Source organism: Lytechinus pictus, chromosome 19, assembly GCF_037042905.1.
Source record: "Lytechinus pictus isolate F3 Inbred chromosome 19, Lp3.0, whole genome shotgun sequence".
In the NCBI taxonomy this organism is placed as follows: Eukaryota; Metazoa; Echinodermata; class Echinoidea; order Temnopleuroida; family Toxopneustidae; genus Lytechinus; species Lytechinus pictus.
The window spans coordinates 14503955-14529391 of record NC_087263.1 but is presented as its reverse complement, the minus strand read 5'-3'; the positions used below and the strand labels follow the sequence as shown (position 1 = coordinate 14529391).

The 25437-nt window shown below is 36.8% G+C and overlaps 1 protein-coding gene across 1 annotated transcript in view; it reads right to left on the bottom strand.

Annotated features, from left to right (window-relative positions):
• Positions 1–739: 739 nt before the first annotated feature.
• Positions 740–25437, bottom strand: part of LOC129282800 (E3 ubiquitin-protein ligase MYLIP-like) — a 28435-nt gene continuing 3737 nt past the window's right edge. The window contains exons 4-9 of the mRNA XM_064114083.1: positions 18364–18585; positions 15604–15787; positions 6756–6941; positions 5975–6184; positions 4742–4852; positions 740–3569 (exon numbers count right to left, since the gene is read on the bottom strand). Coding sequence (XP_063970153.1) covers positions 3429–3569; positions 4742–4852; positions 5975–6184; positions 6756–6941; positions 15604–15787; positions 18364–18585 — 1054 coding nt within the window. The 3' untranslated portion in view covers positions 740–3428. The remainder of the gene's footprint in view (positions 3570–4741; positions 4853–5974; positions 6185–6755; positions 6942–15603; positions 15788–18363; positions 18586–25437) is intronic.

Genomic DNA, 25437 nt, shown 5'->3' with positions numbered 1-25437 from the left:
AAAAATTTAACAGGGGCTCAATGTTACAGAGAAATTATTGTGACAAATATGAAACACAGACGTGAAGCAATTTCAAATAACCTCCTGAATTTTTACAATGTTAAATTAATCAGCGACGTCACCAAGGAACTTACTTTCCGTCACATGATCTCCAAATGATCATATGAGCCAATGAGCAGTCATAAGGTGCTTAAAGGAGAATGAAACTCTTGGAGCAAGTTAGCTTATGTGAAAGCAGAAAAATCAAAGAATAAGATCAACAAAAGTTTGAGTAAAATAGGACTAGCAATAGAAGAGTTATGAGCATTTGAATGTCGGAATCACTAATGCTATGGAGATCCTCCCATTGGCAATGCGACCAAGATCTATGATGTCACAGATGAACAACTCTCCCCTTTTGGACACTGAAAATATACCCAAAACATCTCTTTTTGCTCATTCTAATCATATGACAAACGATTCATCAATGATATAATGTTGTGAAACCTCTTTACTTGTCCTCTCATAAAGAGAACACCTAACCTTGTGATAGACTCTATAAAAGTGAGAATATAAGTGAAATAAGTACTAAAGTAATGAGGGAGTTGTACGTGTGTGACATCACAGATCTTGGTCGCATTGCCAATGGGAGGATCTACATGGCATTAGTGATCTCAATATTCAAATGCTCATAACTTTCTTATTATTCATTCAATCTTCCTCAAACTTTCAACAATATGTTTCTTTGATTTTTCTCTTTGATATGGATTCAGCTGGTTTCAAGGGTTTCATTCTCCTTTAATAATGCAAAACTACCTTGGCGTTCATATCATAATAGGTTCACATTTAACACCTAGATTGAGAGTGGCAATTTCAAATAACACAATCAATTTTCAAATTTATAATCTGATTCTGGCTTGTTTGCACATGATATCCTAGGGAAAACATGAGCCAATGAACAGTGCTTGAAATATTAATACCGGTAGTATAGCAAGACTAAATTGACATTCACTTCCTATCAGGTGACATTTAACACCTGGGTGGAGAGTGCCAAATTCAAATAACATGATTAATTTTCACATTTTTAACAAGTGAGTAGTCATATAATAATAATAATAATATAGGTATATTTACCCAGGGAACCCACTTCAGTTCGGAAAACTGTTCTCCTGGTGAGCCCTGCTATTATTATTACCCCGGCTTTAACTGGGCTGCCTAGGTGCTCAAGCATTCAAGGAATTTCTTCCTACCGGGTACCCATTCACCTCACCTGGGTTGAGTGCAGCACAAAGTGGATAAATTTCTCGCTGAAGGAATTGCGCCATGGCTAGGATTCGAACCCACAACCCTCTGTTTCAAAGTCAGAAGACTAATCCACTGGGCCACAACGCTCCATGTTGGTCTCTCCATATGGTACAATCATAAAGCAAAACTACTTTGGTGTTCACATCCGATTGGGTTCGTATTGAACACCAGGGTGGAGAGTGGCAAATGTAGATTAGTGCCTTCCCGGTTGTACGCGATGGACCAATTCATACATCCAATCAAAACTTAGACATGTGTGATATGAATGATACATTCCATTATCATAAAAAATCGTGCATACATATACACAATGGTACTTCAATAGTTATAGATTCAGTAATGAGCTACGAAAAATAGATCTTCTTTCTAATAAGTGCATAGAAGGTATGCAACAATGAGAATGGTAACAAAAAATATATATATTATTAGACATTATTGCTCTAATTCAAATTCTGTTTACAATATACATAATGCTAATTTACACATGTATTCCAATACTAGAAGTTATCACTGAAGGCCTCCGCACTCCATACGATTGGTATTTAAGCGACCCAAATTTGGGACCCGATTTTGGAATAAAACGTAGTAAGATTTTATGCCAATGTCGGAACATCTTACTGTGTGACATTCAAAATGATCGTATGAATACTTACATTCAAATCTGTGACAATGCTACCAACATTATAAAAATAAAAGCGGATGGTATATCTAATCATAATGGCGTCATAGCAGTCGTACGATTGGCTACGATTTACTCCAAAATAAAGGCATGCAATCATCCAAAAATGTTATAATAGTATTCTAACAGTTAATTCAAACATAAAATGAAAAGATACTTTTCATTGACATTTTTAGAAAATAGGCAAAAAGTGATTTGTTTCCAAAATCGGATCGATGTTCAGTTGCATGGTGTGCGGGGCCTTTCAAAAATACCCGACATTATTGACTCAGTAAAGGGATCACTCCCACTTCATTTGAAACGTGAAATATTTAACGATCACCCAGCAAGAGTGATTACACAATATTCATTCAGCAAACGAATGACTACAAGAAGTGCAATAATAAATGGATTCAATAAGCATTAGCTACAGGACACTTCACTTCATAAAGTTTCAAAATATTATCAATATTTTCATTGTCTTCTCTTTGCATTATGAAATTCTACAATAAAGGAAAATATTAGTCCTTTCAAATACGTTACTTGTATCTATAAACATATACATGTAACATCATCAAGTATCCCATAAATCCCCACAAATATTGAATGACAAATTATTTTTTCATAAGAAATTTCTTTGTGGCAAACATACTCTACAATAACGTGATTCTGGCACTGGATCTGCCACTGTCGAAAATAATGAACATGTAACAACTTTCATAATTCACCTTTTTGTGACTTTATAATTAATGGACAAACATTATTAGAATAAATAAATCACCCCCCCCCCCCCTTCAAAAAAAAAATTCCATCCTTCCTCACCAACTAAAGAAATATACAGTAATCTAAATGTAGCACAATCATGGATTTTCATATTTGTATTAAAAAAAGGAAACCCAACCTCCTCCTAATATTTGTATAATATAGACATAAAATAAATAATTGCAGGAGAAATATTATTAGTAACCCGAACATAATGATAAAAGTGGAATTCCAACAAAACGTTGCAAATTGGCATTTTGGAACAATGATGTCGGTGATTCCATGATGTTGCCAATTTCAAACATGTAATGATTTATAGCATTTATAGCTTTATTCAGGAATGGCAACACATCCTCCAATGAAAATTGGTTTAGACTTATTTTCAGTACAAATTGAACAGAAAATATCATTGTATTTGATTATTAACAACTTTTAATACTATTCCATTTGTGGTTGCTAGCATTCAAAATAATGTGACACAATTTCAGGATTACAAGATTCGTCTGAAAAGTAAAACCACGACATACATTGATAGAGGCTGTAATATGGCTTCAGGGGGGTGAAGACTCCATACTTATTTGAGATATTCTCAAATTTTAACTTTTCAATCTGGACCCATTTGTGATCGCTGGAATTCAACACAATATGATGAAATGTCGGGATTCCAGGATTCGTCTGAAAAGCGGAACCCCGAGGTAAAATAATAAAAGGCAATGATCTGGCTTCAGGAGAAGAAGACTCTCTGAACATAGATAACCTCGGCTCGGCACACCGGGCAGCGGTTGCATTCTTTCGAGCACGTCTCGCAACAGAACATGTGACCGCACGGACAGAACACAGTGGTCATCTCCTTATCTAGGCAAACCTACGAGGGCAGCAGAGCGGAAGAAAGGAGAGAAAACGGGGAGAAATCATAAGATGAAAGGTTCGTGCAAAATAAAATAGGTAATTTTGTTATTAAAGTCTGCATAATAAGTACAGAATATTTTTATGAATAAGTTGATTATGAAAAGCCAAGTGGGTAGCAGCTAGTTGTTTTGAATTTTTATAATGACCATTAACAAGGATTTAAAATGCAAACAAATTGTAAACATCTGATTTTTCAATAACATGGCATACTGTGGAGGGTACTAGATTCAGAAGAAATAAAATCAATTTACCTGCAAAATTCAAATTGATTCGATTTGAAAAATTTGAGGATACCATTTAGCTTTCCATAGTCAAGCTTTTCGCAAAAGCATGTGTACTTTATATGCAAGACTTATATGATCACAAAAGATAGTAATAACTGGTTAATGAAATAATGAGTTAATCAGAGAGAGTGGAGGAAAAGGGCTTAAATCTATCTTGGAAACCTATATACACTGTGCTCATTCCATGAAGTGTACCTTCACAGTTTATAGATGATTTTGGTGCTTTTAAAAGCAATTTCTGCCCCACATTGGCTGTAGGAACTACAAGAATATAAACAAGTCGGAAAGTTTTTTGTTAGTGGAAGGGATGGTGCTTTGAATATTCTACTTTGTCAAGTATTTTGTCACCTAGAAATAAATTTACTTCAAACTCAAGTTATTTAGTATTTTGTCACCTAGAAATAAATTTACTTCAAACTCAAGTTATTTACATGTAGTATATAAAAATATTCTTAAAGGGGGATCCTCCCAAGTGGACAGTTGTTTGAAAAAAAAATTAAACTCATGACAAGCAGATAGGAGATAGCTTAAACTAAATCGGACAAACTATAGGAAAGTTATGAATTTTGGAAAGGAAAAATTGACCACATCAATGGGTAACATCATTGTGATGTTGGGGAGAGACTAATCTTGCATTTGTTCCAACATGAAATATGTCTAAGAGTTTTAATCAGATTAAGTGCTTTCTTTTACGGGGATATGTAACAATATTCTATCTCAGTTTCGTGTTAATTCCTGTTGCTACACATGAATCGTATCTCTAGAAGAATTTTAGGATGCTGTTCCTGAACCGTCGAGAGATTCGAGTGACTGTATCTTTCTTGCGCCTTGACCGAGACCGTACCTGACAAAGTCTTGATTCCTGGAGGTTCGAGAGTTGGTCTTGGAGTTTCTCGACCATCTCCACTTCCGCTTTGCCGTCGCTCATGGGGCTCCCTCCGTCCCGCCTACTGGCCTGTGGTTAAAGACACATGACAAAATTACAGCCATGTCTAGACCAGGGGTCGGGCATTTCATCAACATCAAACTCACAACCCTTTAAAGGGGGAGTGAACTGTGTGTGGTCTCTCATTGACTGTGTGTTATTAATACATAGTCTTAAAATATACGTTTTTAGATATCTACTAATACTACAGAGAATAAATTGACCTATAATTGTATTTGTATATAGAGAAACTAAAATGTTTTGAGAGGAAAGGTAATTGTTTTGCTAATTGATAACATAATTATTCCGGTATAAATGTATTGAGTAGTTAATTGGGCATGTCATCTTTCAAGTGGGTCTATATTACTAGACTACACTAGCATTATGGGTCAGGAAACTGGCCAGGTATGAGTAGTTGAGGACTCGAGATGGCGCTGTTGGTTCGTATCTGCTTTAAGAGATTTGATTTGAATTTGAATTTGAAAAGGTATTTATTAGAAATCACATGGCAGCCCAAAGTTGAATTGAGTGAAATTTACATCATATCTAAAACACAAAAAATGAATCAATATACATATAAAAATCATAACATCTTCAAATAAATTGCATCCTCATCCAGGCAGGGTCTAGAGGTCTTGCTTTTCATTTAAAGGTTCGTGGGTTCAAATCCAAGTCAGAGCATTTTTTGTTTTTCCTCATCAAGAAAACTATCCACCACACGGTGCTGCACTTGAACTCGGTGAGGTACATGGGTACAGGCAGGAAGGAATTCCTCAAAAAGCTGTGAACACTGGAATTAGTAGCCAAGCTTAGCCACAGAATGTGGATATGTGCAAGATATAAAGACCCTACATTGTTATAATAATCATTTAATAATAATAATCATACAATAATAGTAATTATAATAATAATAATGATAATAATAATAAAATAATATTAAAATAATAATAATTATGATAAGTATTTGGGATGATTCAACTTTTTGTATAAGTTTTATCATATCTGTTTGATATATTCATACCCGAGAAATTTATTTGTTTTGTTTTGTTCATGCATGTCTATTATCTAACTCTAATTATACCAGTAATCATCATGTTTGCGAAGACAACACAAAATATCTTGTATTATATATCTTATCAACGATTAATTTACCTTGTGGGGTAGAGTGCCGTCCGGAGTAGAATCTGGACTGGAATCGTCTTCTTGGGCAGCGCTGGGTGGTTTCGGGATCTGGATGGGTGGATGGCTACCGGTCGGCTGTCGGCTCAACAGAATCTCCTGGGAGTGCGTGCTTCTCAATGTGCTCGACACGGGCCAGGTCCGCTGGCCGCTGTAGTTTTCAAAGTCGAACGACCATCTTTGCTGTAAAAACCAAAAGTTATAAATAGACTATGAAAACCCAGACATCAGTGACCACCTTTAGGAAAAACTGTAAGGCATACCTGCATAAGAGTACTTTTTTGATGACGTCAATTTCTCATGAAACAATAAGTTCTGAAGAAGGGAGAGAGGAATTACAGTGAATACATATTAACAAATTCTCTTACATGTAGTTCTTACATCTTGTGTGGGACTTTGGCTGGTGGAATTTCCGCCAAGCGCTGTCGTTGGTTTAGCATCTGGTGTGCCCAACATTAAACCTCTTCTTTACTCTCAGAATCCGAATGGAATTTTTTTTTGAGGTGGGGGGGGGGGGGAAGACCTACAGTGAATGAATATCAATGGATCATAATGAATTTTCTTAAGTTCTTACATCTTGCATGGGACTATGGCCTGGGTGTAATTTCCTCCAGGGCTGTCATAGGCTTAGCATCTGGTGTGGCCAATATTGAAACTCTTCTTTTTTCTTAGAATCCGAATGCAATTTTTTGAGGAGGGGGAATCTACAGTGAATAAATATCAACGGACCGTAACAAATTCTCTTAGTTCTTACGTCTTGCGTGGGACTGTGGCCAGGGTGTAGTTTCCTCCAGGCGCTGTCGTAGGCCTGGCGTCTGGTGTGCCCGACATCAAACCTGAACACCTTGCCTCTCGAGGTATCCGGTTTCATCAGGACCAGAAAGGAACCAAACCCTGTGTGTGAATGTTGCTGCCTTACCACCCGCTCTACGCTCTCACACTGTAAAGGAGAAAGAGAGATTAAAGGTTTAATTAGGACCAGGAACGAACCGAACCATGTGTGTAAATGCTGCTGTCTCATCAACCGCTCTACACTCTCACACTGTAAAGGAGAAAGAGAGATTAAAGGTGTAATTAGGACCAGGAACAAGCCGAACCATGTGTGTGAACGATGCTGTCTCACCACCCGCTCTACACTCGCATTGTAGAGAAAGAGAATATAACGATTTAATCTCAATGCAAGTATTTATTAACTATTAAAATACAGCTGTCATCATGCAATTGGCCATAAATGACACACAAAGATGAAAATTCCACAGACCTGCAATCATGACCTAGTCTGCAGGCACAGACCCTTGGCTTTTGCAATTTGCATAGTCCATAAAGCAGAGTCTGAATTAGTGAGACTAGAGTCTCATTTGACACAGACAGAGTCTTTGGAGTCTAGTCTTCACTCTAGACCTCTTTAATTGGTTTAAGTGTCAAACATGAGTCTGTGCCTGCAGACTAATCATGACCACAGGGTCGTTATTTTCCACACACACAAAAAAGCACATGGAAAATTTGTCACAAATACATGTTCAGAATGGACAATTCTTAATTGCATAATGTGCATGTACATTCAACAGACTTCTGCAGGTATGAAATTCCAGAGCGCCAAAATGTGATAGATTTTACAGGACATCTGAATGGGGGGGGGGGGGGGCAGAGATTTTTTTAAAAGGGGGGGACATCACTCCTATGTCAATATTTCTCTCACAAAAAAGAAAAGCAAAGAAAAGGGGTATTAACATAATTCAATTAAAATGAAACAATCATTAATAAAACAATTTTCCGCTCCCAATTTTAGAGGGCCAGAATGTGGCATCGCAACAGCAATTTCTTTTTTTCTTAACCTCTGTCAGATCCGTTGCTTGCATGAATTCACGTTATCAAATGCAGCCTCATTTTCTCATTTTTTTTTTTTCTTTATTTTCTTTAATTTGCATGAAATTAATTACTATATAATTTTGTAGATTGTGTCCAGGACAACCTGCGTGCCAATTTTCGGCGCGATCGCGTGGTCGACTGCCGAGATCTCAAGGGGGCCTGGGAGGCCCCCCCCCCCCCCCCCGGCTATATGAACTCCCAAAACACCCCGGCCTAGATAGGGTTAATGGTTCCCTTAGGCTTAGTGACCGGCTGGCATGTCGTCAGTGTTTTGGCTTGAAAGAAAGTACTGACGACGTGCCCGCCGATCATCGCAATCAAACTCTAGTCTTTTACCTTTCTTTATATGTATCCAGCTCTGTGTATGATAATTATAATGGTTAATGTTACTGTTACTGTGGCGACACATTCCAGTACTCTGTTCTATTTGTGAATCATTTTCTATTATCATTCTTATGTTTTATTCTTGGTTTCCCTTTTTTCAAGCCGTTGAGGCTTTTTGGGACACCTTTTTCTTTCATAATTTTTTTTAAATCTCATCTTATGTTTCATGATTATATTTGTATATTTATGTTCACATGTATGATATTTGTATGTTTTTTACATGTATATATTATTGAAAGAAATGAGAGAATTTTCACTCTCCCTCAACTAAAATAAATGCTCACTATTACAGGGTGGCAAGAGGTGGGGGGACAACATATCACAGGGTATTCAATTTCAGTGTGTACATGTGTACATGTACAATATTCAAAATGCACAACCTGATTTACACTGTACTCAACAAAACATAGTCTACTGACCAGTATACCTATCATGGTGGGGTGGTATGAAAAGCTGAAAGAACAGGAAATACATTGTTCTCTTCTAAATGGACATCTTTATCAAAGCAGTGCGCTAATCCCCTAATGCGACTATTGATATTGTGGCTATTATGTGCCTGGTACCGTAGCATTAAACAAAATCAATAATCCAGCTCATAGTCATTGTAGCATTACATGTACAAACATCAGTACATGAGAGCAGTTCTCTCACCACCCATCTCTTGCTAAGGGAATTTAATGGTGTGATGATCCAATACATGAATGCAAAAATTCTCAGCACACCTAGGGATGGAGGGGGGGGGGGGTACTAATACCTCAGTCACGTTTCCCCTACGGCGTCCATACCGCGAGTCGAAAACAGCCGTTTTAACTTTTGCTGGTCAGCTACATATACATGTAGGTGGTTTGAATAAAAATGAATAAAACGGTTGTTTTTTACTCGTCGTATGGCTGCCGTAGAGGTAATGTGGGTGAGGTATAATTTACAATACTGTACATTTGCAGGCCTCTTGATTACAAGAACAATGGAAAAGGCATTACACCGTACATGTATCTACATGTATGTGTATATCAAGTATTATATCCTACATAAATTAAATCCTGTGACCTGTATGCTGATTGGTTTATATAGCATCATGTGATCAAACATATTCTCACTATTTTGCGATGATGTCGAAAATGAAACGCCCACCTGAAGCGCTTAGCTTCAGGAAAAATAGGTCAGTCAGCGCAGCTGGTTTGATTCAGATTAAAAAAAGGATGAACTAAGAGTACAAGAACTAGATTATCAAGATCTATTTCTATAACTTATTAAAGTAGGATATAAAACAAATATACCAGGCCTTTATTTCGAAAGTGTAGAAGGAATTATTTATCCTCGGTTGTACTGGCAAAATTACTATTTTCCCCATGGGGGCTTCGCCCCTCAGGAAAAAAATAGTAATGCCAGTCCAACCTCAGATGAATAATTCCCGCTATACTTTATACTCTAAGCCTGGTATATTTGTACATTATAGCACAGTGGATTTCAAACACTTAAAAAATGTACTAGGATAGAGCCTTTGCTCCATTTCCTCCAGTCTTCAGAATTATCTACTAATCCAAGTTCATAATTGTAACAAGTGGAACGCCTCTGGCAGTCTCGCCTGCATTACGCGATTTAATATAGCAGCAGTGCTAACTTTGAAAACTACAATAAAAGAATCATTCACAAAAACACCATTCATATAATGACATAATACCACGTTCATTGACCATAAATGACATTTGAACGGTGACTTAAGACTTGTCAACTACACCCATGTCCACATTTCATTCACTCTATACATAAACTTTCAAAGTTATGATGGCAATTCAACAATTACCCCAACAGGGCCTAAGTTTATTGACCTTAACTGACCTTTGACCTTGGTTTTGTGACCTGAAACTCACAGGGGATGTTCAGTGATACTTGATTACTCTTATATCCCAAGTTTTATGAACTAGATAGATCTATAAACTTTCCGAGTTAGGATGGTAATTCAACAAATACCCCCAACATGGCCAAAGTTCATTGACCTTTAATGACCTTTGACCATGGTCATGTGACCTGAAACTCGTACAGGATGTACAGTGATACTTGATTACTTTTATGTCCAAGTTTTATGAACTAGATCCATAAACTTTCAGAGTTAGGATGGTAATTTAACAAATACATGTACCCCCAACACGGCCAAAGTTCATTGACCTTAAATGACCATTGACCATGGTCATGTGACCTGAAACTCGATGGCAATTCAACAATTACCCCAACAGGGCCTAAGTTTATTGACCTTAACTGACCTTTGACCTTGGTTTTGTGACCTGAAACTCACAGGGGATGTTCAGTGATACTTGATTACTCTTATATCCCAAGTTTTATGAACTAGATAGATCTATAAACTTTCCGAGTTAGGATGGTAATTCAACAAATACCCCCAACATGGCCAAAGTTCATTGACCTTTAATGACCTTTGACCATGGTCATGTGACCTGAAACTCGTACAGGATGTACAGTGATACTTGATTACTTTTATGTCCAAGTTTTATGAACTAGATCCATAAACTTTCAGAGTTAGGATGGTAATTTAACAAATACATGTACCCCCAACACGGCCAAAGTTCATTGACCTTAAATGACCATTGACCATGGTCATGTGACCTGAAACTCGCACAGGATATTCAGTGGTACTTGATTAACCTAATGTCCAAGTTTCATGAACTAAATCCATAAATTTTCAAAGTTATGATGGTAATTCAACAAATACCCCCAACTTGGCCAAAGTTCATTGACCCTAAATGCCTTTGACCTTGGTCATGTGACCTGAAACTCAGGCAGGATGTTCACTCATACTTGATTAATCTTATGTCCAAGTTTCATGAACTAGATCCATAAATTTTTAAAGTTATGATAGTAATTCAACAAATACCCCCAACTTGACCAAAGTTCATTGACCCTAAATGACCTTTGACCTTGGTCACGTGACCTGAAACTCAAGCAGGATGTTCACTAATACTTGATTAACCTTATGCCCAATTTTCATGAACTAGGTCCATATACTTTCTAAGTTATGATGTCATTTCAAAAACTTAACCTTCGGTTAAGATTTTGAAAATAATTCTCCCAACATGGTCTAAGTTCATTGACCCTAAATGACCTTTGACCTTGGTCATGTGACCTGAAACTCAGGTAGGATGTTCAGTAATACTTGATTATCCTTATGGCCAAGTTTCATGAACTAGGTCCGTATACTTTCTAAGTTATGATGTCATTTCAAAAACTTAACCTTAGGTTAAGATTTGATGTTGATGCCGCAGCCGCCGCCGCCGTCGGAAAAGCTGAGCCTATAGTCTCGCTCTGCTATGCAGGCGAGACAAAAACCTTGAAAAAAATCAAACCTGAATGACATTAAAAGACTGGCTCATCTTTCCTGGCAACAGTGCGAGTTGGCACCTTTGAATGTTTTTTCCCACAGATTAATGGGGTGATGCAAATGCTGTTCATCATCATCATCATCACCATTATCAACTTCCTCCTCCTCATCATCATTGCCATCATCATCATCATCACCACCACCATCACCACCACCACCATCATCTTCATCATCATTGTTATCATCAACATATCATCATCTTCATCATTATCATCAATCATCATCAACATCATCACCATCATCATCATCATCATTATCTTCATCATCATCACTCATTATCACCAGCACCATCATCATCATCTTCATCGTCATGATCAACACAACATTCATCACCATCATCGTTGTCATCAACACCACCATTATTAATTATCGCCATCATCATCACCATAATCATCACCATCATCATCATCATCATCACCATAATCGTCACCATCATCATCACCTTCATCATCATGATCATCATCAACACAACCATCATCATCATCACCATCATCTTCATCATCATCATTACCATCATCAAAATCATTATCACGCCATCATCATCATCAACATCATCACCTTTTAAAATTCCTTTGAATACCTAAAATACAATTTGCAACATATATATTCTGAAGTCCAACTTCCATAGTGCCAAGCAAGTGAGCTAGCAAACATTCGAACACATTCAGGAACATCTGTTGTCGCCTAATTTCACACCTAATATCCTATTCACACACCTCCAATGAATACTGTGTACCAAAACAGTGGCATGTTGCTAATTGAATTTTTACATCAGTCAATGATACTCTTCCCCGCTAATTAGGCTTAATGGTTGATCATAAAGATGTACTCATACCATTAAAGGGATGGTCCGGGCTGAAAGTGTTTATAGCTTAATAAATAGAGTAGAATTCACTGAGCAAAATGCTGAAAATTTCATCAAAATCGGATAACAAATAACAAAGTTATTGAATTTTAAAGTTTAGCAATATTTTGTGATAGCAGTCATCATGAATATTCATTAGGTGGACTGATGATGTCACATCTCCACTTGTTCTTTTGTATTTTATTATATGAAATTAGGTTTATTCAATTTTTTCCCTCCAATAACTAAAAAATTGGATTGACAACTGATTTAGTGCATTAGATATTTATTGCTGCAACTTATTTCATTATAAGGGAGACATATTATTCACACAAGTATGAAATAATGACAAAATTATGATTTTGTGTAATAACATAAGAAAACGGAAAGTGGGGATGTGACATCATCAGCCCAACTAATGAATATTCATGACGACTGTTTTCACAAAATTTGGCTAAATTTTAAACTTCAATAACTTTAATATTATTTGTTATACGATTTTGATGAAATTTTCGGCATTTTGCTCAGTGAATTCTACTCTATGTATTAAGATATAAATATTTTCAGCCCGGACCATCCCTTTAACTTGTAAAGCGGATGCATACTGAATGGTACATTAAGTGGAAAATTTTGTTCCGTTATGTTGCCACATACATGTACATGTTTATTCCTCCTAGAATGAGTTCACGATAAAAAAATTCTTTGTGTGATACTTGATATTTACCCTCAATATTACCATTGCCAAAATTATAATTTTGCTGTTCTTCATACATGTATATAATGTTCTGCACTTTAAAAAGTACATAAATGTACATGTATGTAAACATGCAATAACTCAGTTTTTCCCTTAATATAATGCAATATTATGCAAATTGTACCATTTTATTAATTTAGTACAAATCTTGAATATTCATTGATGTTGAAACCTTCATTATAATCCCAGTTCTCTATATACATGTAGGCCTAATCTATCCAGCTGAATGTAAAAAAAAAAAGACACAAATAAAAAAGGCATTATTTTTTCATTATTGCATCCAAGTTTTTATACAGCAATACCATCAAAATCCATGACCAAACACTTTTATTATTCATAATGCAAAAATGTAAATATACATGTAGTGTATGCTGTACAAGAGCAAAAATCACTTTAAAGACACAACTGCCTTCAATTATCCTGATTGCTAATCACAGAGCACAGGCCTGTGAAAAACAGAAAATGCAAGCCAAGCTGATTACTGAAATTTGGCTACAGTTTCAAGGGTACACTGATGTTGCCATGGGAGATGTTGTCAACACAATGGTTTGTGTGCATTGGGTGTCACTCTAGGGATTCATTTGGTGTGCAAGCAGTTTGTCTCATTCCATAAAAGTTCAATGTATTGTAATACCACATTGGATAAACCCATTTGGTCTAATATCAAGTTATTCTAATTGCTGTTTGGTCTACACTTCAAACAGTCTAATACCCACCTAATCCAAGTCTCAGTTTAATATTCTAATGCTCAGTTGGTCCATTTACCATTTTGTCCACTTTATATTTGACTTTGTCAAGTTAAAATTTGGTTCATAAACAGTTCATCTAGCCATATATGGTGTTAGATAAAGTGAAACAAAGGCTATCCTTGTATAGTTCAAACTTGCTATGTACTTTTTTTTCTCAATTTCTGTAATTTGCTCTGAAGCGCCTTGACCATCTAATTAAGATGGAAAGTGTGCTATACAAATTGTGTTTCGACAGTTGACAGTTGTGTCTTTAAAGTGATTTTTGCTCTTGTTCTGTACAAGTACAGCATACATTACATGTATATCTAAATTTTTTGCAGTATAAATAAAAATTATAGTTTTTGAGCATGGATTTAAATGGTATTGTTTGATAATAGCTTTGATGCATTTAATGAAAAAATAATGACTTTTTTACTTATGACATATTTATTATATTCAGCTGGATAGATTTCTGTAATTTGCTCTGAAGCGCCTTGACCATCTAATTAAGATGGAAAGTGTGCTATACAAATTCTATGTAATATTATTTTGTATTATTATACGAGACGAAATAGTAGATAGGCTACATAGCAAACGGACCAAACGATTTAGTACTGTAGATGAACTGATTGAAGACGAACTAGGATTAGACCATGTGGGATGAGACCAAATGGAAAGTAGACCAAGTGGGGGTAGCCCAAGTGGCAATTAATTCAATTAAATTCACCAAATGGCTAGTAGACAAACTAGGATTAGACCATGTGGGATAAGACCAAATGGTAAGTAGACAAAGTGGCTGTAGCCCAAGTGGCAATTAATTCAATTGAATTTACCAAATGGCTAGTAGACAAACTAGGATTAGACCATGTGGGATGAGACCAAATGGAAAGTAGACAAAGTGGGTGTGGACCAAGTGGCAATTAATTCAACTGAATTTACCAAATGGCTAGTAGACAAACTAGGATTAAACCATGTGGGATGAGACCAAATGGAAAGTAGACAAAGTGGGTGTGGCCCAAGTGGCAATTAATTCATTTGAATTTACCAAATGGCTAGGAGACAAACTAGGATTAGACCATGTGGGATGAGACCAAATGGAAAGTAGACAAAGTGGGTGTAGCCCAAGTGGCAATTTATTCAAATTGAATTTACCAAATGGCTAGTGGACAAACTAGGATTAGACCATGTGGGATGAGACCAAATGGAAAGTAGACAAAGTGGGTGTAGCCCAAGTGGCAATTAATTCAATTGAATTTACAAAATGGCTAGTAGATGAACTAGGATTAGACCATGTGGGATGAGACCAAATGGAAAGTAGACAAAGTGGGTGTAGCCCAAGTGGCAATTTATTCAACTGAATTTACCAAATGGCTAGTAGATGAACTAGGATTAGACCATGTGGGATGAGACCAAATGGAAAGTAGACCAAGTGGCAATTCATTCAACTGAATTTACCCAATGGCTTATAGACTAACTAGGATTAGACCTAATGGAAAGTAGACCAAGTGTGTGTGGACCAAGTGGCAATATATCTCTCACTGAACCAGATGATCCCTCTAAAAATTACAAATAAAACAAGATCTTGGTCAATCTCAAATTCATTGATTTCCGTATTTTGTCCCTCACACTCACCCTAAAGAAGGTATGCGATTCTGTGAACGCTCTGAACAGGGCTTGGGCGATCTTCCGGGAGCCGAGGCGAAACTTGAGCGCCGTCAGGACGTCTTCGACTCCGGTGCCTCCCGACGATCGGTAGTAGTGGACCGAGAAGTGATTCTGGTGGTAGGAAACCTTACTGATGTCTTCATATTTGATGCTGTGTGAATTAATGATAAATAAAGCATTTTAATAGTGCTTTACAATGTTTCTTAATACTGCATTCTATTACCCTGGCACAGCTAGAGACACTGATTGGGTGCTCAAGCAGTCAAGGAATTCTTTCCTACGGTGCATACACTTGTGTACAACGTGGTGGAGAGTGGCTGTACATGTACAAGTAGATAAATATGCTATGCCGCCTATAGTGAGATTTGAACCCCAGACCTACATGTACATGTAGTAGTTCAAAGTCCAGAGACATATCTGAGAATTTAAATAAGAATTTAAGAATTTAAATGTTTTAACAATTTTTCAGCTTAATAAATTGCAATTAGCAATGTTCATGTATTCCTATTTTAAAGGTTTATTACCGTCAATTTTCAACAATTTGTTTACCCAAAATAGTGCAATTCATTCATACAGTACTAGGGCCAAGGGGGATATACGTTTACCTTTATAGAAATTGAAGTTCTCAAGAACCACTATTATATTCATGGGTACTAAATGCTGGAACAGTATCCCACTTGAGCTACAATTATGTCCTACTTTGTCATCATTTAAAAGAAAATATAAATACTATATACTGCAAAATGATAATAGATTTTTGTAGAAACATGCTACAGTCTAGTGTCAATCTCTCCTGTTTACTATGCAATCTCATTTTCATTTCCTTTACAGTCTTTTCTCCTCACTCTTTCTCTTTCTATCTTGGCTTTGACATCTCTTCATAAAAATATGTTTAAGTTGTATTTTAATCGTATGGGAATACCCTCGATAAGCCCCCGTGGCTTTTGGTGTTTCCACCATATTTCAATTTGTTATGTATTTTTTATATGTATGTAAATTAGCCTTCTCTCACTTTCTTTTTTTATAGGTGTTTTTTCTGTATGTGATATATATGTATATATTCTTGTTTGTGATTTGATGATTATGTTTGTTTTTAATTGAATATGGAAATAAATGAAATGAAATGAAATATCCTCTGGGCCACAACACCCCGCTATATAGGAAAAGCATGTGGTAATGAAATCAATATAATTTCAAGCAAACCTGAATTATTTTGAATGTTTATTAAACTGTATTGTTCTAAAATAAGCATCGGCATATTATTTAGGATTGCTTCCAACCAAAGAATGCAACAGTGTTGCAAATTTTGCTATTTTTTATCAGCATTTTGGTGTACCGGTATTACTAACACTTTACATGTACATGTAAGGATTGCTTCCAAACATTTCCTATCAAAATAAGATTTCTATATAAACAGAACTCAAACTCAATTTTTAAAGTTCACATAATAGTGTCAATAACTTCCTAATAATAATAACAACATGCAACATTTTTATAGCGCTTTTATATACGTTTCTAAGCACTGCATACTACATGTATTATGCATGCTTTAGAAAGTACATATATACATGTAGTCTAATATCTGATTAGCCCGAAGCCTTGCAACCTGTGCCTTATCTAACTCGATAGGAAATCAATGTTTTTTATCTTATCAGATTTTGATCTCTCAATCCATTGTGTAAACAGAAAGTGGAAGTGATAGTGCCAATAGATAATCAGTGACATCCTTGCTACTAAACATACTCTTGCCAAACACATGGCACATTCATGTATACATGTAGGTACTTCCATTAAAGGGGAAGTTCACCCTGAAGAAAACTGTGTTGTAAAAATAGCAGAAAAAATAGTAAAAAATATTGGTGAAGATTTGAGGAAAATCCGTTAAAGAGTAAGAAAGTTATTAGAGTTCGAAGTTTTGGATTTGTGACGTCATAGACAAGCAGCTGCCCCATGTGTTATGTAATATAAAATGCATGAATTTCAAATTTTGCATGGTTCCTGATGATTTATTTTTGCTTTCTATTCATGATCGGGTGTGAAATGATTTGTCTATTGATATACAAAAGGTATAGTGAAAACCATTTTCAATTTTCGGAGAAAATGACATTTCATTGATTTTTTACCATTCGCTTTGTAGGAATGCTGCTCGCATATGACGTCACAAATCAAATAATTGAAATTCTAATAACTTTTTAATTATTTGATGAGTTTTTCTCAAACCTTCGGCAATATTTTTTATTATTTTTTCTGCTATTTTTACAATAAACTTTTTGTCAGGGTGAACTTCCCCTTTAAGGTGTACATGTATCTATTTTGATTGGAAAAAAAATCGTGGCCTGTGGAACCTACAACCAGATTCAGAGTTGCAAACTTTTCAAAGAGAAAATTAGTATTCTGTACCGCCAAGATTCCTTTTTTATTATTCTTTTCCATCAAAATTTGTATTTTTTAAATTGACCATTCTTGTAATTGTTTAATACCCAGTAATCATTTTAGCATAAGCCCTTTTTTAATATTGAAAACCACTTAAAATATGAAATTTTATCTGAGAGATAAAAAAGTGATCTCAGAATACCACTTTCTTTATAAAAAAAATAATGGATCCCAGAATTCCGCTCCTGAAAATGTTCTAAATTTACAGGTGCTTTGGTGATCAAGTCAGTCTGAAAGCACCTAATACAAGTATGTCCCAGAGTTAAGAAAATTGAAGAGAAAATAACATCCAACCTGTGCATAAGCTCCCTGCTCTGCGATAAGATCTGCAACCCCGTCGTACAAACACCGATCACAACCTGGGCCCGTTCCTTGGTCTCGGCCGAGAAATACTCCACGCCGTACCCCAGAAGCTTGCTGACGTTGCCGATGAACTGGATCTCAGCATACGTCGGGGTCATGGTGTCCGACATGATGTCACGGTGCGCCGTCAGAACTTCACTCAGGGTTTCCTCACTGCATCGAATATCATTATTGGTAAAGAAGAATCATGTTAGTGGCTCTTTATTCAAGTTAAGATATGCAAAATTACTGTAATTATTGTTGTGCATCAAATTTTTTTTTTTGGGGGGGGAGGGGGGCTACTTGCTTTCCACAACTTACTGTTTAAATCTGCAACATTGGATAACTTTAACATTGCAATAAATGGGGATTTCCACGGCTTCTTCCTGAGTTTCAAGGGTTCTTTTGAGCATTTTGGGGGTAAAATCGCCCCGAGACCCCACGTAAATGTAATTATTTTCCCTGAATCACCCAGAGAGAATATTGTACATCGTAATAGAATAGCTCTCATTCTGAACAGTCCTGCAGCAACACAAAAAAATTGTCTTTATAGGCGGTGCTGCACCAGCCCGAGTTTGCGAAATTTCGAGATTTTAGCCCGATCGGCCCTTTTTGCGATTAATCTCGAGATTCAAGAAACCCCGTCTCCACCATCGCAAGAAGAGCGATTCCTGCTCGAGCGAGGCATCTATGCATTATGGTCTGACGCCGTGAATAAATAATCCCGAGTGTGTCTGCACCTGCGAATTAGTGGGATAATTCGTAAAATAGCGCACTATTTTGCAAATAATCCCAAGTCGACTTGGGATTGCAATCTCGAGATTAATCCTACAAACGACAGTGTAGCGCGATCATTGCATCTCCATTAAAAATAATCTAGAGATTGTTCAGATCGGGATAATTTGCCAGATCAGAAACAACGCGCTAATTCGAAAAAAACTCGAGCTGGTGCAGACGGCCCTTTTGTGTACTGTCGCAGCCTTTAATACATGTATACATGTACTATATATAAGCTCGATAGAGCGATACCAGGAAAAGCATTCGCTGATCAACGTGATGAAATCTGCTATGTACACAAAAGACTTCTTGTTGTGTAGCAGCCTTTGCATTTGGAGAATTAAAGCAATCCCAGGAAAATTATTCATTGTGATCATTATCAGAGAAAAGGAAATAAAGTTGTGTTTCAGTTTGTTTGTTTGTTGTGGGCTGTGGCTTATTATGCCCAAACAGTAACATCAGATTTCCTAACTGAAATTCAATTTTTGTAATATACATGTATGAAGCACCTCTATTAACATTCATTTCGTCTTTGATGGAGAGAAAAAGGCAAAGGGCAATGACTTGGGGTCTTGTTGTCGTAATCTACGTTTTTCACGGGTAATTTTTCCAAAACAGTATTTATGTATGCATGCACATACTGTTTGGAACAATCATCAATGCACAAGTACTGATGTCAATATGTCAAAAAACATGACTTTAATATAAACATACATGTACATGTAGATATATATTTTTTGTTTTCATGGGCAAAGTCATTCATGTCCATGTCCAGCAAGAATTCTGCTGTTTGTTATCTAGTGAAAAAATGTACATCATATTTGTACTGTATACACATGTACATGTACATGAACTGAAGCAGCATGGTATTGATGACACACAGATAAAACTTGATCTTTAACGAACAGTCTTGGTCAAATTCAAGGAAATTCAGACCGTGGGGTCAACCCTATCCCCCTCACTAGTAATTAAGAGTTCAACATGATCTCTGGATAGAGCAGGAAATCAACTGTGAGATCTCAATTAACACTTGTCAGAGGGTAAGAGGGGTAAATTGCAAATTTGTCTACTCATCTACTCACCACATGGTCTAATTTCATGTAGTCTAATGCCATTCCGTCCATCAACAATTCGTCTAACAACCATTTGGTGCATTAACCATTTGGTCCAATCATCACTTTGTCTAATCACCATTTCGTCTCATAACCAGTTGGTCTAATGTCCATTTCATTTTCATTCATTTCGCACAATTTAACACTTAGTCCAATTAGACCAAATGGTGTATGGACTAAATGGCTACTGGACCAACTGGTTATTAGACAGAATGGCATTAGACTATGAAAATAGACCATGTGATGAGTGGACAAACTGATGGTAGACGAAATGATAGTAGACGAGGTGGCATTTTGGACGAAATGGCATTAGAAAATTCTCGGGGGGGGGGGAGCTACTGTACATTGATCAACTTCACCAAATTATTTATCTAGTCTGCTGTTCTAAACCTTCACTGGAGTATTAAGGGTCTGAATGTGCAGCCTATAATGCCTTGTGTACTGAAGTCCCTCTCGCTCAAGTTTTATATACATTGTAGTCTTTAGGTGGTTTCAAACCGCCTCGATCAAAAGAATCCCCGTTTAATTACAAGAACATTTACATGCTCAAAAATACCAGATAATTATTCTCGCATTCAGACCGCCCCGAAACACACTCTTTGGGGAAATTTCTCGAAGTTATGAGCATGTGCAGTACTGTCTGGTAGCAGACGAAGAAGCGCGCGCTTTTAGCGGTACGATCGGGAAACAGCCGGGGAGGGAAATCCACCTGCGGCCGGCCTAGCTCTAGCACGTACAAACTATACTCGATCGTATGCGCAAATCATTTGTTCCCTTGATCATCTGCAATTGCACTAGATTTCTCTCCACATTGAAATTAAGGCCTTGGTGGCCTCCTCACTCCAGTGCGATGTCATCTGATATGAAAATTTAGAATACCGGTATTAAAATATCACCCTTAATTTGTAAAACTATCTTTTTAAGAAGAAGAATCAACTGCCTAGTCAAAGTCGAACCCCGAGTCACGTTGCATGAAAAGTGTAAGTATGTTTATCGCTGCATGCACTGGCGCTGGCTTGCTCGCTCGATAGGCCTCGCATCAGCTAGCCTCGCATATCCATGCATATCGAACAGCGCGGGCTATGAACCGGGAATTCACTTATCGCGGTGATCGATGGGATACAAGTTCCAGTAGTTTGCTTTCAGATTGCGAAAATACCCACGACCTTGGAAAAATCCCTGCGAAAGTTCTCGTAATTTCGCCAAGTACCTACTGTTTAGCGGGTATTTTCTTTCGGGGATATTACGCGTAGTTTGCTTTCACATTACCAAAATACCTGGTATTTTCTGATCGGGGTAAATTTCCCGATCAGAGAATACCTGGAACTGACGAACTTCGAAGCGGTCTGAAACCACCTTTTGTGTGGAGACTGGAGACCCACTTGTTGGTCAAAGATTCAATAAGGGTCTGAGCCTGCAGACTACAATGTTTATCTATCCAAGCCCCTATCCAAAAGCCTTTCAAACCAAGTTTATCAACTTTCCCCTGTAAAACCCCATCAAAAATGCTTTCCAAACAGGTTTTTACTTTCCCCTGTTTAAAGGACAAGTCCACCCCAACAAAAAGTTGATTTGAATAAAAAGAGAATAATCCAACAAGCAAAACACTTAAAATTTCATCAAAATTGGATGTAAAATAAGAAAGTTATAAATAACATTTTTAAGTTTCGCTTCATTTAAAAAAACAGTGAAACATCCTGGACGGTATGCAATTGAGGGGACTGATGATGTCACTCACTCACTATTCCTTTTGTATTTCATTCATTTTTTAATACATGAAATATTAAATTCTTCTCGACTCATTGTCCTGAATAACGAAGTTTCATTCCTCACTGAACATGTGGAATTACTTGTTGTTAACATTTTATGGTTCAGTCAAGTTGGTCATTATTGTCAAATCCGTAGAAATGGAAATATTTCATGATTCAAACAACAAAAAACAAAAGAAATATAGTGAGTGAGGGATATCATCAACTTCCTCATTTGCATGTCACTGAATTGTGCATAGAACTGTTTTTTGAAAAATAAGCAAAACTTTAAATTGTCACAACTTTCTTCACGTCCGATTTCGATGAAATTTTCAGTGCTATGCTTGTTTGACTAAGTTAATCAATTTTCATTGCTGATACAATTTTTAAATAAAGAATAAATCATAAGAATTAAACTTATCAAATATGGCATTGAGAACAATTATTGTAATTCCTTTATATAATGAATGGATATTGAAAGAATAAACCAGTCAACTAAAAGGTGTCGAGAGAACAATTCATTATTTTTGATTTAAATTCCTTTAAATATAAAATGGAAAGAATTAACAATTTTGATTTGCTCCTTTAAAAGAGACCAGCCAATACATACACTTAACTCAAGGCTCCAGTAATATGCACATGTTGATTACACTTTAATATAAACAAGTAATATGTGCTTTAATTACATGTCAGGGTTTATCTAATCTACATACATGTAGTTTGCAAACATGTATCCAGCACTGTTGGCATAGACATTTTCATGAAACTGTGCTATTGCACTGCAGCATGCCATGTTTTTATAATGCACATTGTGATTTCCAAATGGATAAAACAAAATGTCAGACTTGTGATTACTTCATGAATTCTTCTGCAAATTCAATTTGCGATGAGAGAACAACCTGCCAAGTCTCCCTGAACATAAGGAATGGCTGATATAATCACAGCACGGTGGCGACCATACATGTATGACATCATTTGAGGGTCTTTCACACGAGAGTAGAACATACGAGTGCACGAGAGTAGAACATACAATGTGGGTTATCAATACACATATACCCTTTTTACACACGCTAAAATTTCCTTAACCCCGTACTATAGGTGGGGCTAAATTGCCATTTAGCCCCACCTATAGTACGGGGTTAAGCTTAGCCCACTTTCTTTTTACACAGCATTTTTGCAAAGTGGGCTAACCCCACCTTTAGTACGGGATTATTTGGCCCTGCAAAAAAGCAGGGTTATCCCAGCAATTGCGGTGCTAAGAGCGATAGTACGGGGTTAAGATCGCTAGTGTAAAACGAAAGTGGGCTAAGCTTAACCCCGTACTATAGGTGGGGCTAAATGGCAATTTAGCTCCACCTATAGTACGGGGTTAAGGAAATTTTAGCGTGTGTAAAATAAAAAGGAATGAACACTCAGTGTGCTCGTGAATATTCATGAGCTACCACTAGTCCGGGGTTAGCGAGATTCGTGTGTGAAAAGCAAGCATTCCTTATCCGGGGTTAGCAATAACGATTTGGCATGTGTGAAAAGGAAAAAAAGATAGTACGGGGTTAAGGATAGTACGGGGTTAGCGATAGTCCGGGGTTAAGAAAATCCTGTGTAAAAAGGGTATTTGATTTAATGGGTCTTTCACACAGAGTATACACTATACAAAATGGCTGATATTCACAGCTGGGTAGCAACCATATATGACATCAGGGTATAATGGGGTCATTCACACGAGAGCAGATCTTATTTTTTGTGCAATCTGTATGTACATTGTACATGTACACCTGTACCATAGTAGCTCCATGCCTGTACTTTTGGTGTCACCTGTGCCTGGGAGGCGAAAAGCAAACTGAATCACTGTGACCAGCAGGTCTCTCCTCCCGATATAACTGATTGGGGGAGTGCAGTACGGTATACAAACTGTACATGTGGGTACCGAATGCAAAAGTGTATAGCTGCAAAATCACTTCACACAGTGACTGTACATGTACATGTACATGTATCATGTGTTTTTTTTTTATTTGATTTTTGTTTTGCTTTTCTTTCTAGATAAACATGAGACAACTTCCAAATTCAAATTTAAATTGTAATGTGTACACAAAACTTGGTTGTACTTTTATCGGATACTCTGTGAACAGGTACATGTACAGTGTATTATGTAGGTTTACGTATGTGTACACATGTTATAACAAGTATAACATTAAAGTCAAATTTCAAAATATTTGATTTCTGTAATAAAATTGTGTGTGAATGCCCTACATGTATAGCACCATATGACTTTCAACATTGTGGGTAGCCCACCTTGTGACATCATCAACGTGGGTTGTTCACAGTGGGCAGTAATCATTGGACATTTCTTGCCAATTACTAGTCTTTTTATTCCAGACATTGCTTGAATTAACCTATATTTTATTCACATTCTTGGGTGCATGTACATGTACTGTACAATTTGTACCCCCTGTTCATACATCGACATGCAGTTTGTTTTAGTATGAACATCTTTACATACTTCTCCCAATCTCATCCAAAACCTCATCTCACTATACGTACTGCTAATGATTATACCAGGGATTCTCAAATGGTGGCGCGCGCGCCACTTGTGGCGCACCGAGCCTTGCGGAGTGGCGTTTGGGAACCGGTATTTAAAAAAATAAGGAAATGTTGGGGATAAAAAAATGTATCTACAAGTAACCTGGAAATGAGGATTTGGCGATCATTTTAATACAAAGAGAATACAAAAACTTTTTACTTGACACTTAAGTGCTAATTGATTTCCACAAATTTTGTCCAATTCTGCACTCGATAACCCCTATATTTTGAACGATCGATGGTGTTCTCCTTTTTATTTATGCTATGCAGTACAAAGTTTATGTGCCACACAAGTGATTTGAAAGCCCCGCTTGTATGATTTCTATTTCTATGGCTAGTAATTTTGCATTTCCAGAGTATACACTTTGGTTAAGAGTTAAACATCAAATAATGTGATATTCAAAGAACATCCTGATCATAAAGGATAATGAATTTGAGACATAACAAGCAGAAACTTTGTTTCCGAAGCTGATTAAAATCCGGGGGGGGGGGGGCACTTACATTGACGAGTGGATACCATGCGCGACCAAAAAAAAAACACGTAAAAAGATGTCTTTTTCAAGATAGGGCGCGTTACGTACGTAACGTGATAAGGGTGTCAAAAACACAAAAATAATGAAAAAAGGGTATCTATTTCGCTTGGAAAGCTACTTGTTCAGAGTCAAATTTTCGGGTATGATGAAACAAAATTAAATATTTTATAAAGGATGTCCTTTTCGCCCATAACATTACGTGTTTAGAGTCCGATTTGCGCGAGGTGTGGGGGGTACCAAACCAAATGACGTGTAAAGGTAAAACCAAAGAACTGCATG